Source organism: Leuresthes tenuis, unplaced genomic scaffold (genome assembly GCF_036924035.1).
Source record: "Leuresthes tenuis unplaced genomic scaffold, fLeuTen1.0.hap1 SCAF_1, whole genome shotgun sequence".
NCBI classification, from domain to species: domain Eukaryota; kingdom Metazoa; phylum Chordata; class Actinopteri; order Atheriniformes; family Atherinopsidae; genus Leuresthes; species Leuresthes tenuis.
This window is the reverse complement of record NW_027325355.1, coordinates 33541349-33555404: the sequence shown is the minus strand read 5'-3', so window position 1 is coordinate 33555404 and position 14056 is coordinate 33541349. Positions and strand designations below refer to the sequence as shown.

At 49.6% G+C, this 14056-nt stretch overlaps 1 protein-coding gene across 1 annotated transcript; it reads left to right on the top strand.

The window, feature by feature from the left end:
- Nucleotides 1–1994: 1994 nt before the first annotated feature.
- Nucleotides 1995–13302, top strand: clcn4 (chloride channel, voltage-sensitive 4). Its single transcript, XM_072379180.1, has 12 exons — nt 1995–2163; nt 2333–2487; nt 2565–2664; nt 7714–7901; nt 7970–8092; nt 8182–8388; nt 9205–9285; nt 9363–9908; nt 9985–10171; nt 11038–11436; nt 11509–11719; nt 12383–13302. The coding sequence occupies exons 1-12, from the start codon at nt 2148–2150 to the stop codon at nt 12471–12473; spliced, it is 2304 nt and encodes a 767-aa protein (XP_072235281.1). The 5' UTR covers nt 1995–2147; the 3' UTR covers nt 12474–13302.
- The last annotated feature ends 754 nt before the right edge of the window (nt 13303–14056 follow it).

Genomic DNA, 14056 nt, shown 5'->3' with positions numbered 1-14056 from the left:
ATACCATAACTGGATCAACACAGATGATCTTTTAATAAACAGTTGATTTATGTTCAGTCTTTAAGGAAACGGACTCTTCATTGCTGGGGAGTTGTCTCCCTCTGGTGGTCAGAAGAGGAACTGCACGATGTCCGTTTGATGAACACAGACTTAAAGCGATCAGAGGTCAGCTGCTGCAGCTTTATATGTCTTTAGTTTCTTTGCCTTCAGAACTGCTTTCATTCTTCGTGGCGTGGCTCCATGCTGCTGAATTCACATCAGCTCACACACTTTCTGCCTTCAGCTGCAGCGGAAACAGATCAAGAGTTACAAATCACAAAGGAGTCATTTGTCCAGTAAGACGTCTCTTCTTGTGTGTGGAATACTATTCTTTGTTGGTGGAAGTCCCTTTGGACACTTATTATCAGAGGAAAAGAAAGCTCCAGTGTGGCATGCTGCACTTCTACCATCAGTCCACTAGATGGAGGCACTGAGCTGCAGCCAAGATTATCTGTCCAATAATCACCGAATAAATCGATTCTATTCAAGAGCAACATGATGTCCGGATGGTCAGTGTATGCAAATAATGACAACTAATGACATGAATGTTTAATATGTATGGAGTTTAAATTCTCTTGACTAAAGCAACTGTTTCAGTAACAAGAATAACACGAGTGAGGTTTTTTTTTCACATCTTTTAGATTATTTTCTTGCATAAATTCTTGTAAAAGCAAAATTCAATGCATAGGTGGAGGAAGCGAAAGCAATGTGGCAAAGATGAGGGAAATTACAAAGAAAATAACTGAAATAGTTGATTTTGTTTCTTTACATGCTTTCACAAATATGTTTTCATTGATTCGTCTTCACATTATTCCAGAAAGGTCCGAGAGGTCTTTATTTGAATCGTTTTTTTTCGTATTTTTGTTTTTCTGTCTTTAAATAAATCAAGTTTTACTTTTAAAATACATCTGCATCCAGGTCCTATCCCCACCACACTGCAGCAACCCTACCTGACAATAAAGTATTATTTAACCGACTACAACTATATTTCCACCTTTATTTGTTCAGCAGTTTTTTCCTTTTTGTAGCCATTAATTCCAGAGCTTTCACCGCATGGCTGCTGGAGCTTTTCTCTTTCCCCCCTTTTATTGCTTCTTGTAGTTTCTGCTCCCTGTGAGAGTGCAGAGAGAGTTGGAGCTGCTCTCCAGCGGCTGGCTGGTCGGGCTCGAGCTGCGTTTAGTGGCACAGACAGCTGGGAAGCAGCAGAAAAAGCAGCCTTCAGATGACCGACCTCACTATGCGGATGCTCTCATTGCACGGACCCTTTTCTTTTCTTCTTTACCCCGCCTTTACAGTTTCACTCTGGGTCCGTTAACGTGAGCCGATGGGCGGCTGTTTTCACTCTTTTATGAAACTAAATGCATCAAACTTTAAAAAACGCTTCCATTACCTTCAAATTGGTGATGGAATTGAAACTCTAAAAAAAAAAAACAGCAAACACTGACAGATTCATGTTTATGAAACCGGGTGGGGGGGCGGTGGGTGGATTCATTCTGGTATTTAAATAAAGTATTCACTCCCCTCTTGAGATGGGCCATTCATTTTTTATCGTATTTTATCAATGAAACTAAGTAATATCTAAGAATGTGAATACATCTGCTGTTCACACCTTTGTAACCTGTGTTCATAACTTGTGAATTGGTGCATTTATTCACTCTTTTGCGCTTGTGTGAGTCACTTCTACTATAGAATATCTTTGATTTCTGAATTACATTTCTGCTCTCACGACGCTGGAGTTGGCTTCAGATTCACAGTTTGCGATTAGTGAATTAAAGATAGGATGGGCACGCTGATCACACGAGTAAAACAATGAGTAAAGTTAATAAATAAGCTCTGTATAAAAAATTAGGGTGATCAGCATCCAAAAAAAAAACCGCAGTGAAAGAGCTCCTGTGACTATAGACGATCTTTGACTCACGTTAAACCAACGCGGGATTTGGAAGTATCGCGATACTGACAGGCTCAGCACCAGTCTCCGACGCTGGCTGCGGTCGGTGTGGCTGTTTTTCTGTAAATAGCGTCTAAAATGTCTGGTGAACTCGACTGTATATAAAGAAATAATTTAACGGAAACGTTTTGCATCCCCAGTGGTGAGAACTGACAGAAACATGGAGGCAGCAGACGGTGAGAACAAGGGTTTATCGTGCTAAAGATGCTACGTTAGCTTTAGATGCTAACGTAAATAAAGCTGCGGAGGTTCATGGTTTCGTGTTATTTTGAGCTGAATCTTCCCGCTGCGGACAGTTTCATCACAATCCTCAATCTGATGGTGGTGTCCTTTTCCCCCGGCCAGGTGTCAGCGCTTCCACGCCCACAGAGGAGATGAACGGAGCTGGAACCCTGATGGACTTCCTGGACGAGCCTTTCCCCGACGTGGGCACGTACGAGGACTTCCACACCATCGACTGGCTCAGAGAGAAGTCCAGAGACACGGACCGCCACCGCAAGGTTCCGAGCGGGCTCTCTTTCTGGCATCCAGCAGGTGTGATGAGGTGTGAGAGGCTGACTGTCTGTTTGTCCCGCAGATCACCAGTAAGAGCAAAGAGTCCATCTGGGAGCTGATCAAGAGCCTTCTGGACGCCTGGTCGGGATGGGTGGTGATGCTGCTCATCGGCCTCCTCTCAGGTCGGCTTGGGGGGGGTCGTGTTGTATTTATGTTTGTTGTTTCTGTATTTATCAGCTGCATTTATCCAAAGAGAGCTTTATAAAAAGCTAACAATAAGCTCCATAGAAGGAACCCAGGAGTCCGACTCTGTCAGAGGGGACAGAGCAGAGATAGGGTGCAGGCATAGAAGGAAGAGCAGAAAGATAAAGTGCAGAGATAGAGGGGGGAGGGAAGTACAAGGTAAGTGCTGGGATAGGAGATGCTCTCTGAAGAGCTGGGTTTTCAGGAGCTTCTTGAAGATAGACAGGGACGCCCCTGTTCTGGTAGCGCTCGGTAGGTCATTCCACCATCGTGGGACGACACATGAACAGAGTTTGGATTGTCTTAGGCGTGGTGTAGGAGCTGCTAGACGACAATCCTGGGACCAACGGAGGGACCCAGTTGGGACAGAAGCCTTTGCAAGAGCATTCAAGTAGATGGAGCCGCTCCATTAAGCTCTTTGTAGCTAACATCAGGGACTTGGATCTGATGCTAAGGGCAGCCAGAGGAGCTCAATGAACAGAGGGGGGACGGGTTCTTTTAGGCTGATCCAAGACCAGACGCACCGCCGCGTTCTGGACCATCTGCAGAGGTTTCACAGGCTGGAGACCAGTTAGGAGACCAGTTAGGAGACCAGTTAGGAGACCAGTTAGGAGAGCAGTTAGGAGACCAGTTAGGAGAGCAGTTAGGAAACCAGTTAGGAGACCAGTTAGGAGACCAGTTAGGAGAGCAGTTAGGAGACCAGTTAGGAAACCAGTTAGGAGACCAGTTAGGAGACCAGTTAGGAGAGCAGTTAGGAGACCAGTTAGGAGACCAGTTAGGAGACCAGTTAGGAAACCAGTTAGGAGACCAGTTAGGAGACCAGTTAGGAAACCAGTTAGGAGACCAGTTAGGAAACCAGTTAGGAGACCAGTTAGGAGAGCAGTTAGGAAACCAGTTAGGAAACCAGTTAGGAGACCAGTTAGGAGACCAGTTAGGAGACCAGTTAGGAGAGCAGTTAGGAGACCAGTTAGGAGAGCAGTTAGGAAACCAGTTAGGAGACCAGTTAGGAGACCAGTTAGGAGAGCAGTTAGGAGACCAGTTAGGAAACCAGTTAGGAGACCAGTTAGGAGACCAGTTAGGAGAGCAGTTAGGAGAGCAGTTAGGAGACCAGTTAGGAGACCAGTTAGGAAACCAGTTAGGAGACCAGTTAGGAGACCAGTTAGGAAACCAGTTAGGAGACCAGTTAGGAAACCAGTTAGGAGACCAGTTAGGAGAGCAGTTAGGAAACCAGTTAGGAAACCAGTTAGGAGACCAGTTAGGAGACCAGTTAGGAGACCAGTTAGGAGACCAGTTAGGAAACCAGTTAGGAGACCAGTTAGGAGACCAGTTAGGAGACCAGTTAGGAGACCAGTTAGGAGAGCAGTTAGGAGAGCAGTTAGGAAACCAGTTAGGAGACCAGTTAGGAGACCAGTTAGGAAACCAGTTAGGAGACCAGTTAGGAAACCAGTTAGGAGACCAGTTAGGAGAGCAGTTAGGAAACCAGTTAGGAGACCAGTTAGGAGACCAGTTAGGAGACCAGTTAGGAGACCAGTTAGGAGACCAGTTAGGAGACCAGTTAGGAAACCAGTTAGGAAACCAGTTAGGAGACCAGTTAGGAGACCAGTTAGGAGACCAGTTAGGAAACCAGTTAGGAGACCAGTTAGGAGACCAGTTAGGAAACCAGTTAGGAAACCAGTTAGGAGACCAGTTAGGAAACCAGTTAGGAGACCAGTTAGGAGACCAGTTAGGAGACCAGTTAGGAGAGCAGTTAGGAAACCAGTTAGGAGACCAGTTAGGAGACCAGTTAGGAGACCAGTTAGGAAACCAGTTAGGAAACCAGTTAGGAAACCAGTTAGGAGACCAGTTAGGAGACCAGTTAGGAGACCAGTTAGGAAACCAGTTAGGAGACCAGTTAGGAGACCAGTTAGGAGACCAGTTAGGAGACCAGTTAGGAGACCAGTTAGGAGACCAGTTAGGAGACCAGTTAGGAGAGCAGTTAGGAAACCAGTTAGGAGACCAGTTAGGAGACCAGTTAGGAAACCAGTTAGGAGAGCAGTTAGGAAACCAGTTAGGAGACCAGTTAGGAGACCAGTTAGGAGACCAGTTAGGAGACCAGTTAGGAAACCAGTTAGGAAACCAGTTAGGAGACCAGTTAGGAGAGCAGTTAGGAAACCAGTTAGGAGACCAGTTAGGAGACCAGTTAGGAAACCAGTTAGGAGAGCAGTTAGGAAACCAGTTAGGAGACCAGTTAGGAGACCAGTTAGGAGACCAGTTAGGAAACCAGTTAGGAGACCAGTTAGGAGACCAGTTAGGAAACCAGTTAGGAAACCAGTTAGGAGACCAGTTAGGAGACCAGTTAGGAGACCAGTTAGGAGACCACATAGGAAACCAGTTAGGAGACCAGTTAGGAAACCAGTTAGGAGACCAGTTAGGAGACCAGTTAGGAGACCAGTTAGGAGAGCAGTTAGAAGAGCAGTTAGGAGACCAGTTAGGAGACCAGTTAGGAAACCAGTTAGGAGACCAGTTAGGAGACCAGTTAGGAGACCAGTTAGGAGACCAGTTAGGAGACCAGTTAGGAAACAAGTTAGGAAACAAGTTAGGAAACCAGTTAGGAGACCAGTTAGGAGACCAGTTAGGAGACCAGATAGGAGACCAGTTAGGAAACTAGTTAGGAAACCAGTTAGGAGACCAGTTAGGAGACCAGTTAGGAGACCAGATAGGAGACCAGTTAGGAAACCAGTTAGGAGACCAGTTAGGAGACCAGTTAGGAGACCAGTTAGGAAACGAGTTAGGAGACCAGTTAGGAGACCAGTTAGGAGACCAGTTAGGAAACAGTTAGGAAACCAGTTAGGAGACCAGTTAGGAAACCAGTTAGGAGACCAGTTAGGAGACCAGTTAGGAGACCAGTTAGGAGACCAGTTAGGAAACCAGTTAGGAAACCAGTTAGGAGACCAGTTAGGAGACCAGTTAGGAAACCAGTTAGGAAACCAGTTAGGAAACCAGTTAGGAGACCAGTTAGGAGACCAGTTAGGAGACCAGTTAGGAGACCAGTTAGGAAACCAGTTAGGAAACCAGTTAGGAAACCAGTTAGGAGACCAGTTAGGAGACCAGTTAGGAAACCAGTTAGGAGACCAGATAGGAGACCAGATAGGAGACCAGTTAGGAAACCAGTTCGGAGACCAGTTAGGAAACCAGTTAGGAGACCAGTTAGGAGACCAGTTAGGAGACCAGTTAGGAGACCAGTTAGGAGACCAGTTAGGAGACCAGTTAGGAAACCAGTTAGGAAACCAGTTAGGAAACCAGTTAGGAAACCAGTTAGGAGACCAGTTAGGAAACCAGTTAGGAGACCAGATAGGAGACCAGAAAGGAGACCAGATAGGAGACCAGTTAGGAAACCAGTTAGGAAACCAGTTAGGAGACCAGTTAGGAGACCAGTTCGGAGACCAGTTAGGAGACCAGTTAGGAAACCAGTTCGGAGACCAGTTAGGAGACCAGTTAGGAAACCAGATAGGAGACCAGTTAGGAAACTAGTTAGGAAACCAGTTAGGAGACCAGTTAGGAGACCAGTTAGGAGACCAGATAGGAGACCAGTTAGGAAACCAGTTAGGAGACCAGTTAGGAGACCAGTTAGGAGACCAGTTAGGAAACGAGTTAGGAGACCAGTTAGGAGACCAGTTAGGAGACCAGTTAGGAAACAGTTAGGAAACCAGTTAGGAGACCAGTTAGGAAACCAGTTAGGAGACCAGTTAGGAGACCAGTTAGGAGACCAGTTAGGAGACCAGTTAGGAAACCAGTTAGGAAACCAGTTAGGAAACCAGTTAGGAGACCAGTTAGGAGACCAGTTAGGAAACCAGTTAGGAAACCAGTTAGGAGACCAGTTAGGAGACCAGTTAGGAGACCAGTTAGGAGACCAGTTAGGAAACCAGTTAGGAAACCAGTTAGGAAACCAGTTAGGAGACCAGTTAGGAGACCAGTTAGGAAACCAGTTAGGAGACCAGATAGGAGACCAGATAGGAGACCAGTTAGGAAACCAGTTCGGAGACCAGTTAGGAAACCAGTTAGGAGACCAGTTAGGAGACCAGTTAGGAGACCAGTTAGGAGACCAGTTAGGAAACCAGTTAGGAGACCAGTTAGGAGACCAGTTAGGAAACCAGTTAGGAAACCAGTTAGGAAACCAGTTAGGAAACCAGTTAGGAGACCAGTTAGGAAACCAGTTAGGAGACCAGATAGGAGACCAGAAAGGAGACCAGATAGGAGACCAGTTAGGAAACCAGTTAGGAAACCAGTTAGGAGACCAGTTAGGAGACCAGTTCGGAGACCAGTTAGGAGACCAGTTAGGAAACCAGTTAGGAGACCAGTTAGGAGACCAGTTAGGAAACCAGTTAGTTTCTGTTTAGTATAAAACTATAACTTTCAGTTAAAGTTCGCCGTCTATGGAGCTCAAATATTCCATCTCTCACAGTTTGTTGGTTCTGGATCAACAAGTTTAAATCTGAAGTTTTCACATATTAAGGTCCTAAATGCTCCTTTCACTTTATTTACAAAGTCATTAACATCTCAGTTTTTATACTTTATTTGATGTGTCGCTTCCTGTTTTGCTGTAAAAATGATGAAAAATGAATATGAAAAGCCAGAGGAGTTCAATGAACAGACGGGTTCTTTTAGGCTGAATATTTCCATCCAGACATCCTGATATCCGGATATTTAGACTGTTATCAAGCTGTTTTTATCCAGAGAGACGGAACATTTAGGAGCAAATGTGTGACCTATTTATTAATTATTTAACATCGGGTTGAATCTGTCTCACAGCTGCTACAAAATCTGCCTTTAAGTGGACTTTTGAGTCTCCTTTTATTCTTTTAATGATATTAAATCTGTTAGAAACGGTTTAATTTACACTTTATGACCCATTTTTCTACCCCGAGCCGTCCTCTGAAATGAGGAAACTTCTCTCCTTTCTGAGTCTGACTGGCAGGAAGTGGTCGATCTTTTCTCCCGGCTCTCCACAGGTACGCTGGCCGGCGTCATCGACCTGGCGGTGGACTGGATGACGGACCTCAAAGAAGGCGTGTGCCTGTCGGCCTTCTGGTACAGCCACGAACAGTGCTGCTGGACGTCCAACGAGACGACCTTCGACGACCGGGACAAGTGTCCGCAGTGGCAGAAGTGGGCGGAGCTGATGACGGGCCACGCCGAGGTGGGACCCCGTGGGGCTCGTGTCATCGGTGGTGAAGCGGCGGACTGAGCCTGTTTCCTGTGTTTCAGGGGGCCGGAGCCTATGTGCTGAACTACTTCCTGTATGTTCTGTGGGCGCTGCTGTTTGCCTTCTTGGCGGTGTCGCTGGTGCGCGTGTTCGCGCCGTACGCCTGCGGCTCAGGGATCCCAGAGGTACCGCCCAGATGTTCAGCTTCATGTGGGAGAAAAGCGAGGAATATCGGAGTTTGAGTTGATTTGAGTCATCTGTTGGTTCCGTGCAGATTAAGACGATCCTCAGCGGCTTCATTATCCGGGGCTACCTGGGGAAATGGACCCTGCTCATCAAGACGGTCACCCTGGTGCTGGCGGTGTCGTCGGGCCTCAGCCTGGGGAAGGAGGGGCCTCTGGTCCACGTGGCCTGTTGCTGCGGAAACCTCTTCTGCAGCCTTTTCTCCAAGTACAGCAAGAACGAGGGCAAGCGGCGAGAGGTACGCTGCTTCTGATTCGCTGCATCTGATTCGCTGCTTCTGAGTCGCTGCATCTGATTCGCTGCTTCTGAGTCGCTGCATCTGATTCGCTGCTTCTGATTCGCCGCTTCTGATTAGCCGCTTCTGATTCGCTGCTTCTGAGTCGCTGCATCTGATTCGCTGCTTCTGAGTCGCTGCATCTGATTCGCTGCTTCTGAGTCGCTGCATCTGATTCGCTGCTTCTGAGTCGCTGCATCTGATTCGCTGCTTCTGAGTCGCCGCTTCTGATTAGCCGCTTCTGATTCGCTGCTTCTGAGTCGCTGCATCTGATTCGCTGCTTCTGAGTCGCTGCATCTGATTCGCTGCTTCTGAGTCGCTGCATCTGATTCGCTGCTTCTGAGTCGCCGCTTCCGATTGGCCGCTTCCGATTGGCCGCTTCCGATTGGCCGCTTCCGATTGGCCGCTTCCGATTAGCCGCTTCCGATTAGCCGCTTCCGATTAGCCGCTTCCGATAAGCCGCTTCCGATTCGCCGCTTCCGATTGGCCGCTTCCGATTGGCCGCTTCCGATTGGCCGCTTCCGATTGGCCGCTTCCGATTGGCCGCTTCCGATTAGCCGCTTCCGATTAGCCGCTTCCGATTAGCCGCTTCTGATTAGCCGCTTCTGATTCGCCGCTTCCGATTAGCCGCTTCCGATTAGCCGCTTCCGATTAGCCGCTTCCAATTAGCCGCTTCCGATTCGCCGCTTCCGATTCGCCGCTTCTGATTAGCTGCTTCTGATTCGCTCACGGACTCGCAGAAAACAGCAAACTTGGCCTCATCTCGCTGTATTCCTTCAGGTGCTGTCAGCGGCGGCGGCGGCTGGAGTGTCGGTGGCCTTCGGAGCGCCCATCGGAGGAGTTCTGTTCAGCCTGGAGGAGGTTTGTTCTGACCCGTTTGGTCGGTCCGACTTGTGTTTTCTTCCATTTCTGACTCTGAAAAACCCTTTCTCCTGCAGGTCAGCTATTATTTCCCCCTGAAGACTCTGTGGCGCTCGTTCTTCGCCGCTCTCGTCGCCGCCTTCACGCTGCGCTCCATCAACCCGTTCGGCAACAGCCGCCTGGTTCTGTTCTACGTGGAGTACCACACGCCCTGGTACATGGCCGAGCTGGTTCCCTTCATCTTGCTCGGCGTGTTTGGCGGTCTCTGGGGGACGCTCTTCATCCGGGCCAACATCGCCTGGTGCCGACGGAGGAAGACGACCCAGTTGGGGAAGTATCCGGTCCTGGAGGTCATCGCCGTGACGGGGATCACCGCCGTGCTGGCGTACCCGAACCCCTACACGCGCCGCAGCACCAGCGAGCTCATCTCGGAGCTCTTCAACGACTGCGGCGCGCTGGAGTCGTCGCAGCTCTGCGACTACATCAACAACCCCAACATGAGTCGGCCCGTGGACGACATCCCGGACCGCCCGGCCGGGCCCGGCGTCTACAACGCCCTGTGGCAGCTCACGCTGGCGCTCGTCTTTAAGATCGTCATCACCATCTTCACCTTCGGCATGAAGGTGGGTGTGACGGCGAATCGGAGAGCAGATCGTTTCAGGATGTTTCTGTGAGATGCTGCTTCTGCTTCCTCCCCAGATCCCTTCAGGGCTCTTCATACCGAGCATGGCGGTCGGCGCCATTGCTGGGCGGATCGTCGGGATCGCCGTGGAACAGATGGCGTACCACCACCATGACTGGATCATCTTCAAGAACTGGTGCCGGCCGGGCGCAGATTGCGTCACACCGGGCCTCTACGCCATGGTTGGAGCTGCCGCCTGTTTGGGTGCGTTGACTCTGCAAAGGGAAGGTCTCACCGAGCCATAAACTCGACCCGACCCAGGGGTTGGGGGGGAGGAGTCTGGATTGGGTCGGGTCTGGTCTGGGGGGAGGAGTCTGGATTGGGTCGGGTCGGGGGGAGGAGTCTGGATTGGGTGGGGTCTGGTCTGTGGGGAGGAGTCTGGATTGGGTCGGGTCTGGTCTGGGGGGAGGAGTCTGGATTGGGTCGGGTCGGGGGGAGGAGTCTGGATTGGGTTAGGGGGAGGAGTCTGGATTGGGTTAGGGGGAGGAGTCTGGATTGGGTTAGGGGGAGGAGTCTGGATTGGGTCGTGTCGGGGGGAGGAGTCTGGATTGGGTCGTGTCGGGGGGAGGAGTCTGGACTTGGGTCGGGTCGGGGGAGGAGTCTGGGTCTGGTCGGGGGGAGGAGTCTGGATTGGGTCAGGGGGAGGAGTCTGGATTGGGTCAGGGGGAGGAGTCTGGGTCTGGTCGGGGGGAGGAGTCTGGACTTGGGCGGGGGAGGAGTCTGGATTGGGTCGGGGGGAGGAGTCTGGACTTGGGCGGGGGAGGAGTCTGGGTCGGGTCGGGGGGAGGAGTCTGGGTCTGGTTGGGGGGAGGAGTCTGGACTTGGGCGGGGGAGGAGTCTGGATTGGGTCGGGGGGAGGAGTCTGGACTTGGGCGGGGGAGGAGTCTGGGTCGGGTCGGGGGGAGGAGTCTGGGTCTGGTCGGGGGGAGGAGTCTGGACTTGGGCGGGGGAGGAGTCTGGGTCTGGTCGGGGGGAGGAGTCTGGACTGGGTCGGGGGGAGGAGTCTGGGTCTGGTCCTGATGACAGTAAAAGTTTACTCCAGTTTACTCCATCGCTCTCCGTCTCTGCAGGCGGCGTGACCCGGATGACCGTCTCCCTCGTGGTCATCATGTTCGAGCTCACCGGCGGGTTGGAGTACATCGTGCCTCTGATGGCCGCCGCCGTCACCAGCAAGTGGGTGGCGGATGCCTTCGGGAAAGAAGGCATCTATGAGTCGCACATCCAGCTCAACGGCTACCCCTACCTGGACGTCCGGGATGAGTTCACTCACCGCACGCTGGCCACGGACGTGATGCGCCCCCGCCGGAACGACCCCCCGCTCGCCGTCCTGACTCAGGACAGCACCACGGTGGAGGACGTGGAGACGCTCATCAAAGACACCGACTATAACGGCTTCCCGGTGGTCGTGTCCAGGGAGTCGGAGAGGCTCATCGGCTTCGTTCAGCGCCGCGACCTCACGCTCGCCATCAGTAAGTCGGACCATCAGATATTCAGACTGGTTTCAGTCGCTGAAATGTAATCGGCTCCTCCCCCCTCCCCAGAAAACGCTCGCCAGAAGCAGGACGGCGTGGTGAGCAGCTCGGTGGTCTACTTCACAGAGGACGCGCCGCAGCTGCCGGCCACGCAGCCGCTGAAGCTGCGCCGCATCCTGAACCTCAGCCCCTTCACCGTCACCGACCACACGCCCATGGAGACGGTGGTGGACATCTTCCGCAAGCTGGGCCTCCGCCAGTGTCTGGTGACCAGGAGCGGGTGAGTCTGTCCAAAGAGCTTTAACCCGACAAAAAAGCTCCTCAAGCAACCATAGGAAGAAGAAAGAAAGTCGGGATTTCCCTTTAAAAACACTGTTTTGGGTAAATGTCACCACCTGGTGGCCAAAAGGCGCCATTACACCTTAAAATGATTTTAGGCTCCATAAAGACGACAGAGAGCGCCTGAATATGAGCCCCACCCTCCAACTTTAAAAAGAAAAGCCTTTTTGTTCTTGTACAGGCTGCACCGGGTTATAAGCTGCGGGTATTTCCTGAGAAATATGAGATATTTACACAGACAGATGTTACACGGGAGGACTTTTAAACTTTAATTACATGCATGCAGTAACATAAACATCCTGTAAAGGCTTTTTCCAACAGTAGTTACCAGGAAGAGTCTTCTTCATCTTCCTCCTGCGCACTAAAACCCCCAAAGTCGTCTTCCTCTGTGTCCGAATTGAATTTATGGAACAATTTCAGCTAATCGTTCACCTTATTGCTCTGAAGCTACGAGCCTGGCTCATACTCCGCAGTTTACGGCATTTTTAATGTGACTTCACTGTTCGTTCTATTCATTCTCCTCATACTTCCTTGGTTGGAAGTGAGTGAGTTTGATTAGTCACAGTTGGGGTGTTTCAGGCTGAATCTTTCTGGGTCTCTGCAGGCGTCTCCTGGGCATCATCACCAAGAAGGACGTCCTGCGACACATGGCTCAGATGATGAACCAGGATCCAGAGTCCATCATGTTCAACTAACCCGAGGCTGCAGGTGTAAATAAAGCTGCTTCCCTTCCCCCCCCCCCCCCCCCCCCCCCCCCCCGTGGTAACCACATGTGACTCGTTTATTTATTGTAGCTGGTTTAATTCAGACAGGCGGCAGGACGAAGCTGCTTCCACATTTAACTGAGCCCCTAACGACCTTTAAATGACCTTTAAATGACCTCTGGAACGTTTGTGGAAGCCTTCGGCCTCTGAGACCTGGGACCGCTCTGAGCAGACGTGGAGCGCCACTTTAAAGCAGAAAGCACGCCGAGATAACTCCAGAAAAGAGTAAATCGGGTCACATATTTGTCTGTTTTGTTAGTATTTCTCAATCCGTGATTTTTAATTTGGCATGAAATGGCTTCCCATGCGCACTTTATCTTTTTGTTTCCTCGCTGCGGCCATTTTGTGTGGATCTCCCCGTGTCTGTGGACGCAGACGCAGGCGGTACGTTGGTCCGAAGGCAGCAGGAAGAGACGGTACCATAAGCTCCTCTTACACAACACTGGACCTCTGACACTAAAGTGAAACCCGAAGGAGGCGTTTCTGTTGTTCTTTCAGTGTTCGTTTCCCCTCCGCTGATCTCTGTGGTTGTGATTGTTGTCGTAGACTGGAAACACGCTCCTTACCGTTGCTTTCAAATGCCAAGAGAATGTACTGTAATAACAACTGTCTTATATATATATATATGTGTTGCAGGTTTATCGTGGGTTTTTCCTTTTTTTTATTTAATTTTGTTGAAGCCTGGATGATCAAATGCACTTTTGTTTCTGGATTTGTAAAAGAGGGGAAAAAATAAACGTTTCAACTGTCCGGAGACGGATTTCTGCCTCTTTAATGTGGTCACAGGTGAATTATTTGGTCGAACTGAAAGAAAAGAGCCTGTAAATCACCACATTTAAACACGGTTTATGATCAGCTGGTTTAAAAAGGCCTTTTTATTCTTCATTACTCCATATGAAAGCACCACTTTAAGTGTGTTAAAGCCTAATTGAACACAGGAACAGAACTTTTTCATCCTCCCTGACAAGAGAAACCTCACGTCTGTGATTAAGATGCTGGAGAAACTTTGCATTAGGCACAAAATTGAAATGTTTCTTTCTTTCTGCTGTGATTCGATTAAAAACAGGAAAAGGATTCTTTTTTGGGACTGAACAGAACCCAAGTTGGGTGGGTTTATGTTTGCATCAGCCCAGTGCTTTCTATTTATTCATTTATTTTTGTATCTGAACACAAATGTTGGCCACATCCGTAGTTTCCAGTTGATTCAGAGTGACTTTAACCAAACTCAGACACTTATCCACCAGAAATTGAGAAGATTATTTATTATTTTTGAGGACATTTGGACCATAATTGTCCGCAAAACACATGAGACCAATAATTTTATGACCTTTTTGCTGGTTGCTTTATTAAAAAGCAGATGAGACCGAAAAGTTGCTCAATGTAGCCACATATTAGCTAGGTGTAGTTACGCGGTCCTGCCAGCAGGTGTCGTCGTTCGGCGGCTTCACTTAGAGGCAAAGCACTCTACGGCGTCTGGTAAGGGACAAGCGTTATTTCCAAATAATCACTTTATT

Excerpts from the sequence above, each read along its gene's own strand:
- clcn4 (XM_072379180.1), top strand. Across the intron at positions 9,909-9,984 it reads TCTTCACCTTCGGCATGAAG|ATCCCTTCAGGGCTCTTCAT; the intron begins GTGGGTGTGACG and ends CTTCCTCCCCAG. Across the intron at positions 10,172-11,037 it reads TGGAGCTGCCGCCTGTTTGG|GCGGCGTGACCCGGATGACC; the intron begins GTGCGTTGACTC and ends CCGTCTCTGCAG.